The sequence below is a fragment of the Haemaphysalis longicornis genome, unplaced genomic scaffold (assembly GCF_048455015.1).
Source record: "Haemaphysalis longicornis isolate Haplotype H1 unplaced genomic scaffold, Haemaphysalis longicornis Haplotype H1 scaffold_7, whole genome shotgun sequence".
In the NCBI taxonomy this organism is placed as follows: domain Eukaryota; kingdom Metazoa; phylum Arthropoda; class Arachnida; order Ixodida; family Ixodidae; genus Haemaphysalis; species Haemaphysalis longicornis.
The window spans coordinates 145,012,365-145,025,661 of NW_027526422.1; the positions used below are offsets into that span (position 1 = coordinate 145,012,365).

Sequence of the window (13,297 nt, forward strand, 5' to 3'; positions counted from 1 at the left end):
GGTTTTAGGTTCTGGGCTGGTTTGGCGCACTGCCACTTTTGGTGCTGAAATCCAATGACAAAGAGTTTTCAACGGAGTCAGTGCTGCTAATGTCACTGAAAAAGTCCCATGTAGAATCGTCTAGATCACTAAAAATGCGGTCTTTTCACAACGGCATAGCGCACAATGTCGGCACCATCTCCCTATCATCCGAAAACCCATCACATGACACTGGTGGTGCTTTAAAAAATTGCAGAGCACAAGAAAACAAATAAAAGAGGATGCAAGTGTCTCTACTACTAAGTTGATAGTGCCAGCTCTCGGAGCGCACTCGGAAAGCACCAAGTTCGAATGGGAAAACGTCAAAATGTCAACTTGACAGTGTCGATAGTATAATATCGATTTGAATAGGTGTGGACAGGAAGGTGTTAATTGACAAGGTAAGCCACAAGGTCTATTTGCGGAAGGGGAAGCAGGAATGGGCTAAACGTGGCCGACCAAGAAAGCCGGATGTGCTTAACTTTACTGCCAGCTCAGGGTTTCTTTAAAACCACTCTGGCTGAAGTTTCCCTGCCCTCTCTTGGATGGTCACTTTGGGCTGGATCCGGCAGGCTGGAAAGTTGGCAAGCTAGGCTACATGGCATTTTATGGAACGAGCGAAACTAAGAAGGCTACCGCCAGTGCCCTCCTAGCCTACAGTAAAGGCGCGAGAATGGTTTGTTCGCTTTGGTTGCAAGAAAAAGTGCGCAGGCTTCGAAAAGCGTCCTCATTTTCCAACCCAGCCCAAAGGAATGAACGACATTGGGCTGGGAGGGAAAATATTTTGGCAGTACTAAGAAAAGGACCTCTGTCTAAACAGCAACCACTAGCACAATCAGCCTGCACAAAGCCACCTTAAATGGCTGCCTCCCCAGAAGATCAAGGCTACTGCTGCATTTTTTTGTAGCTTCCAGGTCTGTTCACTTTGACCAAGGTAGCCAGCAGTGAAATAACCCCCCCCCCTACTGAAATTGCTTGAAATCTCCTTTGCCGAGATCACGTCTACCTGCCTTCGCAAGTTTGAGTTTACATTTAACCCTTTGTGGCCAGTTGTCAGGCTCTGCCCAACAATGCAGCATGGATCTAGCAGTCCACTGCCGGTCTACACCCGGCACGAGTGTTCAAGGTTAACTTTAGTGGTTTTTTTCACTGTGATACGCCCCTTTGTATACATCATACGCCATCTCTTGAGGGATAAGCGAACTTTGTTTGTTGACGTTTTCTTCTTTTTTGCACTAAGGTGCACCACAATGTTCACCACGGGCTTTCTGGATTCCAGAGAGTTTTCCCGTGTGCGGTGTTCACTGAGAAGGACGCCCGCTTCCTCATTGCATGCGTTCTACAGTGGTGCACTCAGCAAAAGCGAGGATGACTTCAGTGAGGAAGAAAACGGCGTGCGTTCATCACTTAGTGACGGCAGTGATTTGACGCAAGCAAGTGATGAAGACCACGACGGTGGTGGAGACAGTACCGTGTGGCTGATGTGAGTTACGCATTTTGTCGAAAGACAATGAAATGGTGGCGAAAGTTTTTTCCTGGCATGTAGAGGTTTCCATTGTCAATAGTTTTACTTGGAGGCGCACACAGCAGCAGAATCATGGCAAGAAAGAGCAAGGAAACCTTCAGTACCGCCGCAACCTCAAGCAACAGCTGGTGGGTGATCTTAGGGCTGAAGCCAAAAAGGGGGGCCCATCTGCTTGTATGGAGTGCGAGTAAGGCTATATGGGACACGCCATTTCATCTACAAGCTCCCAGGTCAAAGCAACAAAAGCTGTGTTGTTTGTAGCAACAAAAAAACACAAAAAGGCAGGAGGAAAACTGTGCTATTCTGCAAAACTTGCAGTTAAAACCCTGTCCTTCTCCCAGCAGAATGCTTTGAGCAGTTTCACACACTGCTCAAATATTGGTAAAGGAGTTGCAAACAGAATGCAACAGAAAAAATAGATACACCAAGTTTTTTTGCACAGTTCGTGTTTTTCTTCGTCTTCGTGGCGCCAGAAACTCGAAAATAGCTGCAGACCAGAACGGCCGGAAAGAAAAAGATTCCGGACTGCAAAGGAGTAAGGACGCAGGGTAAGCCCTATACTTCCCATGCATTCTCGGCCATTTTGAGGTACATTTTTTTAGGCATCGACTAAATGTATCTACATAATGCATACATCATTTTCTTTCAAATTTTGGTCTCTTAACGGTACCACAAATATTAAAATCAGACTAAAATTAAAATTTTAGATCAGACTAAAATACTTTTTTCCACTAGTACCTAAATTATGATTTATTTACACATTAAAAATTCTATAACAAAAACAAAAAACCATTACATGCATATTTTCAATTCTGGCGCAGTGGATGTGACAACTTATGTAGATGACATGAAAAAAGAATCAGCCGGTTATCCCGCAAGATCTAGGAAATAATGGTACCTATGAAATAAAAAACAGTTGAGATAATTCAGTTTAGAGTAAGAAAGAGGTCAAAAACAATACTTTTTTTGCCATAGACACCACTCGAGTCATTTATTTAGTAAGCGCTAATAACTGTTGAGCTCATTTTTTTGCTTTTTAGCCTGTTGTCTGTCCTGCCTTGCCTATTTTGTGGGCTATTGTGCAGCTCTGTTCACGGAGTATCTCTGCTTGTGGTCAACCTCTTTAAGCCACTTGATAGGGGTGTTGCACTCAGGGTTTCATCCGAATGATTTCAAAATGCTGGCTAGGGTGATGCTACCATCATTAAATAAAAGAACTGATCCAATGTTGCAATCTTGAGAGTGTGAAGCCCAGCAAAGACATTTTTTGGCTCCGAAGCACAAATGTGGAAAAAACGTGCACAGCGTCTTTGGATTACCTTGGCTAAAAAATCGATTTCTTAATACAGCTGGTTCCAGACTAGCATTCAGATGTGGAGCTGGGAGTTTCTTGACGGAAAAAACGACAATAAACACGAAGCACATTCTAAAATGGGACGTGGTTCCTTATGACTTGCTTACGGAAAAACTGGTTCTGAACCAGAAATGCAACCTTCTAACATAAGTGTGATTATGGAAAATGTGCATAACGAGGTGAACTTGCCTAATTGTGAAGAAAAAAAAAGCCACCTTTTTTGAAATTTCGCCTTACTCTGTGCCGTACATACAGTAACATGTCTGTTCAGAAAAAGCGTCCTTCAGCAGATTTCTGCGTGATACGAGCCACTGCAACTTCCACAATGTTCTCACACTTTTCCATTATTTTCAGTGCAATTTTTTAAGCGTTTATTATAGCCAACAATGAATGACACTCAGTTTCAACCTAAGCAGGACTGCGTGCACGTACAAACACTACTACCATTTCCTGGAAATGCATATATATTACTGCAGCACGAACACTGGAAGAAGCAGTTAGACGATCCGAGGTACCCAACGCAAAATTTCTTTTTGTACCTGCATACACGGCCAGCCCCACAGACCTTGAGCGCACCCAACAACCCCTGTGCAATGTGTTGCTGAACGCGCGCAGTCACACACACACACCGTATATCCGGTGTGTCTTGTGACCACACAAGCATCATCACACATGCGTCAAAGTTGACAACAGTGGATAAACAGTGCGCCAGCGCCCCCGAAACGCAAAAGCATGAAGAAAGGGAGAGAGCTCGGAGAGGGGCAAAGGAGAGGGATAGCGTGCCTGTATGCAGGCGAGGCTGTGGTCGGAGAGGTTCTCGGCGTAGCTGACGCCCAAGGTGCGCAGCCGCTGGCAGACGCTCAGGGCCTGGAAGGAGGCGTCCGTCAGCTCCTCCCCGTCCAGCTCCAGTGATATGAGCTGGCCTCCCAGGCAGCGGCCCAGCTCACACACCGCCCTGCGGAACGAGAGAAGCGGAATGTTGCACGGTTGCCTTCTTTGCAGTAGGCAAATGAGCTTGGTATTCGTTACTGGGGATGCAAGAAGAGGATGCAAGCGAGGCAACTGGTGTCCAGCGTCTGTAACAAGAACTACTTTAACCGGCCCTCTACAATGCAAGCTTGAGCGAAAAAGCCGGCATTCAGCAATCGGTTTTCATAATAACGAAAACAAAATTGCTTTACATTCCTTTCTCTTTAGGGGCATGACTTCTGCCATGCCAGTGGTCCCCAAAAAAACTTTTTCCAAAGAATGCAACAGGAAATGCGCAAACACAGGGTGTACCAACACTCCAGGGCACTAAACGGACAAGCAAGTGTAGAAGCAAGTGTGACTTGTATTAACAGATTAGAGTGCCATGAATCCACATACTCTTCCGCTTACACCAGCAGTAGTCGCTCTTTAATGCAGAAACTGGCAAAAAATGACAACAGGTACCACAGCCCGCCACACGCTTTCCCGCATGTAATTTGTAACCGGTGAGACAGGATTTACGGAGCTTACCTAACTTTTTTCCGAGAATAACACTGAGGCAGCCGGGACACGTTAACATAAAATAAAGAAACACAGAAACTTTCACTCGCAATGCACTTTTTAAATAACACAAACCTCAGCTGGGAACCCACTATCCAACATGCCTCAGCCCAGGTGTCAGGCTTCATTTCAGTTTCCATTTCGATGCAATGTTCGGACTCGCAGTACAAGCGCCTTCAAAACTTACACGAGAGTGAATGCATGAGCCTACCATACCTAATACCTACTTAACACCAGCGCATAAGCATACAACAGCAGAGATAGTTAGCGCGATCGGCTATGTTGCCTAGGAGGGACAGCCATCTGGCCTATTGGCCCATCTGGCCAGTCCCATCTGGGTCAGTGGACATTAGGTCAGAGTATATTAGGTGCGGACTACCTTTGGACCGCACAATGTCCGTCTGCGTCCGTGCGCATAGCATTTACAATCGCAAAAAAATCATTCAGACACCGGCAGGATTCGAGCCTGTGACTGGTAGAACAGACAGAGTTAGTGTCAGCCGTCTTACCCGTTGGGCTACGACCGTGAGTTAGTATCCGAGAGTCAAACGGCTTACTCCCTCGACTGTACCGGTGCGGAGTACCTTGGGACTTCCCAATGTCCGTCCGCGTCCATCCGTGCGCACACCCCCATCAAGGGAAAATCAAGCGAAATTCGATTTCAGCCGTGAGTTGCAGTTTCATTTAGGGAATAATCAAGGTGAACTCACGGCTCAAATCGAATGACCGTCGGGGCGCAACTTGGATGTCATTTCGAGTCCCCGCACTCCGCACCCTCGCCATCATCCACGGAGTGAAGATGCTGCCATTTTTCTGCACCCTCACCCAGGCAGAAGTACTTCACTGGGACACTCAGCCATGGGTATCATATTTTGGCGGGGCTTTGTGATTGTCCGATTCACAGCCCCGCCATATCAACACGGCGTCAAAAGCACCCTGTCTGATTGTCTTCCAATATTTGCAAAGAAAATAAAAGCCAATCAGAATAGGCCTTTGCAAAGTTGGTGTTGAGTGAGCAAATGCGAAAACAGGGCCCTGGTTCGCTTTCTAATGGCTCTTAATGCCACAAAAGGAAATGGAAGGGAAATGGCACACAAAAACGCCAACTCTAATTATTTGATTCTCAGCAAACACGGTGTAGTTGCCTGTTGAATAAGAGCCAAGAGACCTACGAAATGTAAGATTTGTTTTTTTCAGTTACAACACAAATTTATTTAGCCGTTAGTGTTCATTAAAAGAGCACTGACACCAATTTTCGGCGTTACTATTATTGCACAGTTCGCTTCCTTCACTCAACAGAATACCCTGGGTGAAATATGAGCGCCTGCGACGCGAAGAACATAGATTAATTGGATCTCACTTATCGCGGTGACGGAGCAGAGCACAAAGCGTCACTCAGCAAATGGACATCAGCGTGACATCATCCAGGGAGAGCCAAAAGAAGTGACGCGGCAGCGCTCGTCAAAAGCTCGTGACGTCACTTCATGTGCGCGGCCCCACGAACGGCGAGCGGGCGAAACACCCTCTCAAGCGGGCGCCGGTGACGTCCGCACAAAGCGGTGAGGTCAGGCAGGGAGTCTGTCATATGCGCCATAAAGGATGAAAGCGCGGGAATTTGAAACAGATAATTTTCAGGCCGTTCAATGTAAGTAACTTTCGCACGCTGTAGTATTTGAAGTGCTGTTTCAGGTTCGCCAGGCCATTAAACATCGATAAAAGCAATAAAAGTGTAACATAAAGGTTTCGTGTCAGTGCTCCTTTAAGAAAGCACACCCCAGTAGCAATAAACTTGAGTCGCTGTCTTGCGAGGTAATTGCAAATATCCTGTTCTCACTGGCTTGCAAACCCCGCTCCTCTAAAAACACGTCCTCAACAGCTGCTCTTGCAGATCATCAACCGAATGGCCACAAAGAAAAGAGGCTGGTTTCGGAGTGCACAGTCAGGTAACTGATTTGTGAGTGGCTGTCATAATAGGCTACCACTGACAAATGCTTGCTCATAGTCCCTTCCTCAACATACACGCATGAATTTGAAGGCAGTACAGGAGCGTACCAGGGGGTGATGAATACCTGCAGAATTTATCACATTTTCTTCAAAAACTGTTGCGTGGTGAGGGTGGAACAGTAGCAACTTTGGTGTTCCCTGTCGTGAATCTTTTCACGCTACTACCTAAACAACGACACCTTGCAACGAAGCAAACAATTTTGCCTTTGTGCTCTGCTTTTAAATTTTTTTGCATTGCTTGCCTGGCAAACCCTACAGCCTCTTGTTTTTTATGGGAAAGCTTTCTTAATGGGATCGATGGTATCCTGTCAATAAACTAGTGCATTTTCCCATAGACCAGTTGGTTGACCGAAAAGCTGATAGATTTCTGGACACATGGCGCGTGCGTGCAACTGGGCTTCTATTGTGTCAGAATGGTTACTTGAAAATCGCGAAAAAGGAATTTGGTTCTAGATAAGACAGTACACGCATCCATCATCGAGAAGGAGTGTAATAGTATACCTATATCTCGGTGACCACACTTCGGTATACATTTAAATCATTCATAGATGCCTTTACTTAGTGCGCTAAACATTGCTGCGTCTGTTTGTTCTTCGTTTGCGATTTTAGACTTTGAAGGTTTCACAATTGATTGGACTCACTTTCAGCGAAGGTTGGATGCACTTTTAGCAAAGGGTTTGATGCACTTTTGATGCAGTTTTGATTTCGCAAAGCTTTCGTGCTTTTCTCAATCTCTTCTGTAGGAAGGGATTGTGAAGTTTTTTCCTTCTAATGCACGGGTGCTTTTAAGCAACCCATCACCGCTTTGGAAGCCCACCCATCTGAAAGGCTCATAGTCACCACCGTCATGGCCTGCTCATGTTCACGCCAAAACAAGGCCTCCACCAGACTTAAAACCACTCCAAATACTACCGAACAACATGCTTTAAGCCAAGCTCTCGGCTAGACCTTGCCAAACAAGACCCATCACTGCCAGCGTTCACAAAGAAGAATGGCAACGTTGACACAATAAGTCACAGCATATGCATATATGCAACAATGCATTGTCATCAGCAACATTACAAGGCGGTTCATTAGATGACAAGCATCCCGTCATCATCATTGCCATGGATGCATTGACTTGGTTTACAGGTACGCCTACGAAGTAACTCTACACGGACAGCAAAAGCAACGACACACAGCATTGTGTCGGTGCTTTTGCTGTCCGTGTAGAGTTACTTCGTAGGCTCACCTGTAAACCAAGTCAACACGAACCAACTAGCTTGAATTCTGCCTATTCTCCATGGGTACACGTTTGGTAGAGATGCTGGGTGAATAGTATTCCCACAGTATGAGTGGGGCCGAGGAGTGAACTGTGGGCAGAATAGGTCAAAAGGACAGCTGCTCTTAGCCTAAAAATGATGCCAACGCGTTTTGCCATGGTGTACAAATAAAGGTACAGCAGGTGGGACTGTGTGCAAACACTGTTACAAGGGGAACTGACAGATGGTGCCAAAAAGTCGAGTGCGTGGACGCCAGGCCCCACACAACAAGCGAAACGAAGCAACTGGGAACAACCTTCGACACCCAACTCCGCGAGCTTCCTCTCCACCTCTCTTCGGCGAGGCGCGGGGCCGAACTTTAAGCAGACGATGCATCAGGTTTCACCCAGCACCGTCACTTCACTTTCGCTTCTGTTTTTCAGCCACATAGCCGCCTATACTCAACAACTCTGCGTAAGCCTTAATAAAACCCAGCAACCAACCAGTAAAACCAAAGTCCAGCATTCAATCTGTGAACCCACGACGAAACATGCACGAGTGGCTACGTACGAATATACCCGTCAACTTATTTTATCTTTATTTACTAACTACTCCCCTGCCTTTCTTTTTTATTTCATTACACTTGTCAACCCTGTTTTCCATTTGTCGCTACCTGTCCGCCCATCTGCCGGCTGCCATTGTCGTTTAAACTGGTACACCAATGCCATCAAAACTCCAGAGAAACCATTTCAAAATGTGAAAGGCTTCATTGAAAACATGAGAGCACGAAAACGTCAGGCTCGATGGAGCAAAGTGAGTTTCTTTAGTTGTTACCACTGATTAGTCGAAGCTAGGTTAGTTACGTTCACAGCAACAATATGGCCATATTTAGGAAAGATTAAGAAGGAAGGAAGTTTAGGAGCCATGAAGAATTACCTTGCTATGAGCCGAGGAAAAATGCATGCGCTCAGAGGGGGAAGTGGCAACATGGCTAGTAACACACACAGGATAGCACAAGTAACGGAAGTATCCTATGCTCACTTGCATGCAAGGGCAGGACTAGCTTGGCACCCAAAATACAAGCCGTAATTGAAGGCAACGTTCAATTTGTTTTCCACCGAGAAATGTATCGACTAGACCCAATTAGAGACATTCTGTATGCCGGGAAAACTTTCGACGTTACTCTCAAAATGCCTTGGGGCGTCCGCCCGAAAATTGCCAGCCTAAACACAAGGCAGGTTATGTCCAAGAGCTTCATAAATTAGACACACAAATCTGTTGTACAGAGGGAATTAAAAGAAATGCGAACGGAGCACACAGCCTCCGACGCATGCCGCACCGTCTGGCTGCACTGTCAGTAAACTGCACGCATGCGTAGTTCTTTGAGAGCGTTTGAGAGTGTGGCCTACTGTTAGGGTAAATGCTTGATAATGAAGCGACGCCGGTAATTTATTTTGAGGCGCCTTTCTATGCTCTCTCGCCACTGAGCATCCTGTTATCAATTATCGGGAGCCAAGCGCAGAGCAGCCTGATTGCAGCTAGCACGATGCCGTTCAACGATCATCCCGCTCAGTGGCGACGCAGAGTGAAAATGCGCCTCAAAATAAACTACCGGGGTCGCTTCCTGATCAAGCATTTCCAATAAATGTAGGCCACAATCTCACACGCTCTCGAAGAAGTGCGCATGCGCGCAGTTTACTGACTTTGCAGCCAGACGGTGCAGCATGAGTCGGAGGCTGTGCGCTCCGTTGTTCGTATTTCTTTTAATCCCCCCTGTATGCAAGTTTGACAACGTAATAGTCCACAACAAAAGTAAAATGTTCAATGCCCACTGACCGAGACAACAGAACGAGTTCAGGAAAGGCTACTAGACAATGGACCACATTTGTGCCATCCCCTAGGCAACTGAGAAATCTTCCAAACATACCGAACCTCTTTCCTTGTCCTTCGTAAACTATGAAAAAGCATTTGATTGACTGGAACTTGATGCAGTTACGGAAGGAACACGAGACCAGGGAATTGAAGAGACTCGCAAAGCTTCCTGAAGGACATATTGTCATCCCGTCTTTACCCTGGCCTCGACCGGGACGGTCGTCCTCCGCCGGGGGGGTGATGTCACGAACACCTACGTGGACAATGCCCCATAGCGCCATAACCCGTCACCGAAGACGATGAAGAGGATGCGGCTCGCCCGAGCGATCATGGCCGCTTGTAAATAGATTGCATCGCTCTGCGGCAACATCTTGTAAATACATCACTTCATCGTCGCCCATGGTTCGCCTCATCATTGTCCTGCCGCCACGTAACAATATAAAAATGCCGTACAAGCACAATGATGTTTCAAAGGTCATCTTTTCTGATTTTGGGGGTCGTTGGACAAGGGGAAAGTACCTCTTTGAAATTACTTCGTCTGTCCAGGGCCTGTATTTCAGAGGCTGGATTTGTGAACACCATTTTTGAATGACATCATGCTGTTCAATCAGTACAAAGAGGAATGGGAGAGAAAGCTCAAACAGTCACAGGGTTGACAACAAAATGACAAAACCTGAAGTAACGATAAACAGCCAAGCAATCAGGCTGCTCCAGCTTAATGAAATGCCCCATGAGGTGGGTGAATATTACTATCCTCGACAAGTTGCCATTGCTTATCCCACAAAGTAAGAAACACGACAGGAGGAGAAACTTTGCTTCCTGGGGCGGCCACAAAACGTCGCGATCACTTGGCAAAGGTTAATCTAATGACATCTGTTGCAGGAGGAGAAACTGCATGGGCGCAGCCAAAATGTTGCCTGGCCACAGAGTGAATGTGGCCAGTGCCATTTCGTCCATCAAGAGCCGTTTCACAGTTGTGCTTTTGTTTTTACTGCGGCGTAATCTGGTCGTTAGCCTGTGCACTCCACTGCAATGGTGTTTCTCCTCCTATTGATGTTAACGACTGGAAAGAAATCAGGTGTACAAGTACCAGGATTTCGCAAGTCCTTCAAATAATGAGCGAGGGTGACCTCCGTCCCTTCAAAACAACTGCAGACAGCCAATGCACCCAACTCGTCCACCCTAGGGGCAGAAACTTGAGAAGTATCGAAGCGCAGCATAAGACAAGGGACAAAAACAGCGTCGTCTTCTGTGTTTCTGTCCCTCGTCTTGTGCTGCGCTTCAATACTTCGCTATGCACCAACTCGCCCAAACCAATACTCTGCAGAAACTTGAGTCTTACAAAGAACCCTGAAAGAAAGGTCACGTCATGAAAGAAGGTTGATAGGTGTCGCATTGAAATATGTAGAAAGCAAAGCGTGATGAATTAGAGCACCAATTTGTGCAGAAAACAGATTAAACTGAAAGGGAAAAAACAAACGTCGCTGTGCCGAGCACGCCATGCGGCGGGGGAAGTGTACGCGTATACCTGTCCGTAATCATGGGAATGCCGTCGGCGTTCAGGAATCGCAGGTGCGGACAGCCTCGCGCCAGCGCCCCGATGCCCTCGTCAGTGACGAGATCGCAGTGAGAGATGTTCAGGCTCAGGAAGCAGGGCAGGCGGCACAGGGCCGCCACGGCCGCGTCGTCCGTAGCCGTGCAGCCCTCGACGTTCAGGTGCGACAGCTCGGGGCACGCGTCCACCAGCGCCGACACCGCTGCGCAGTTCACGTCCAGCGAGAAGCCCACGTCCAGACGTCGCAGCCGACGCACCGCGAACGCCCGCGCTGCCAGTTTGAGCACGTGCGGAGAACCACACATCGTCAGGTCTTCTAGAAGGGGCGCCCTGTCCAGGAGCGAGCCCAGACTGGCCTCGTCGCACTCGCTCTCAACGGAGACGCGCTTCCACAGCGATGGGTCGTACGCAAGGCGGCGAAAAGACTTGGACACACGCGCGGCCACCGTCAGTTCGCAGTGCGTCAGGTACAGTCGCCAGCAAAAGTTTGCGGGATGTGCGGCGCGTGGCCGAGCGGCGCAAAACTGCATTGCTGCGCCATCTGCAGCCAGCGAGCGCCGGGTCGAGGCTCAAGGAACTGGCGGGCTAGGCGCGCTTTGCGCATGCCTGTCCTTTATTTGTTAGCGGGCATCTGTGTTCACTCGCTTGCCCGTGACATGCTCTCCATATTCGCGGCAGCCGTGGTGGCGCCGCGTGACCATCGCTGTCGTTCTGCTATCACTGGTGCTACAAAATACGCAGCCCGCGGCCGCCGTTTGCGCGGCCCGCAGCACTCAATAAATCTTATCTTCCAAGTGGTGTAATGGTCCACGACTAAATTTATTTCACAGGAGCTAATAAAGGCTACCTGTTGGAAACTGCGTACCTCGATGTGGTGCTTAGAAAACAGTCGCGTCGCGAAATTTAATCTTGCGGCAAAGTAAACTTTCTGGGGAAAAATCTAGCTCGCAATGTAATGTAGGTCTCATGTAAACATCATACTGGAATTGGCCGCGAGGACGACCGTTAGCATTACGCCGAATCACATTTACTTGCCATAATTAGTTTTTAGGGAAGCCGTAAACGATGCGGCATTCAATACATGACAGACTAAGGAGGAGGTACAGTTACAGAAAATGGCTGTAACTCTTGTTTTGTTGGAACTACCCCAAAGAAAATTGTGTGCTAATTAGCCCCTGAGACGACTACAACGGCAATTATGGGTAAGCTGACAGTTTATCGGTGCTCAGGTTAAAAATAAAATAAAAGTATTTCCTATTAAACCACCACTGCCTCTTGAAAGATAAGGCCGGTTTCAGACTGTCCGCAACTGTCGTAACTAACTCTAAAGAATGACGTCATTTCATGTCTCAATCTACCAAACAGCGTGACATGCCGTCTTTTTACGTCCATGGATCACGATATGGCTTTTGCGTCGATAGTGTGAACATAGCCTAAGATTTATTCAACGTCTCGCGCGCGCAAACGGCGGCCGCGGGCTGGGTATTTTGTAGCACCAGTGATAGCACAACGACGGCGATGGTCACGCGGCGCCACCGCGGCTGCCGCAAATATCGAAAGCATGTCACGGGCAAGCGAGCGATCAGAGATGCCCGGTAACAAATAAAGGACAGGCATGCGCAAAGCGCGCCTAACACGCCAGTTCCTTGAGCCTCGACCCGGCGCTTGCTGGCTGCAGATGGCGCAGCAATGCAGTTTTGCGCCGCTCCGCCACGCGCTGCACATCCCGCAAACTTTTGCTGGCGACTGTACGACAGTACTTTCAGCTGAAGCTCACACGGCAAGTCTTCGAATTCGGAGTGGGAGCCGCCCGACGACTCGACCTCGACATCGACGGAGGTGTCGGCGCAGTCCCCGCCGGTGTCGACATCGCCGCTGCCCTCGTTGCGGTGCACTTTTCCGTTCATTGCGTCGTTGTCGTCGGAAAAGCACGCATCACTCCCCGAAATCCTCGGGGTTTGGAAACGGTTACCAACCGCGCAGCTGATGGGCGACCTGCTACTAGGGCTTGTCGGCCCCTGCGCTGCAGCCCGTCAAGTTCCAACAGCTGACCGCGGTTGCTGCATGTCTAGTTGCACGACGTGATGCGCTCGAGCAGAAGCAGCGGCAAAACCTGTCACCCGCCGCTCCCCAGCCGAGTCAAAATAAGAACAGCGGATGTTGCAAGACGGAGAGAGATCAAAGAAAGGTGACATAAA

At 48.0% G+C, this 13,297-nt stretch overlaps 1 protein-coding gene across 1 annotated transcript in view; it reads right to left on the reverse strand.

The window, feature by feature from the left end:
- The window catches only part of LOC144146583 (F-box and leucine-rich repeat protein 13-like), a 33,762-nt gene extending 20,756 nt beyond the window's left edge, over positions 1-13,006 (reverse strand). The window contains exons 1-3 of the mRNA XM_077678524.1: positions 12,877-13,006; positions 11,073-11,631; positions 3,681-3,852 (exon numbers count right to left, since the gene is read on the reverse strand). Coding sequence (XP_077534650.1) covers positions 3,681-3,852; positions 11,073-11,631; positions 12,877-13,006 — 861 coding nt within the window. The remainder of the gene's footprint in view (positions 1-3,680; positions 3,853-11,072; positions 11,632-12,876) is intronic.
- Between the last annotated feature and the right edge of the window lie 291 nt (positions 13,007-13,297).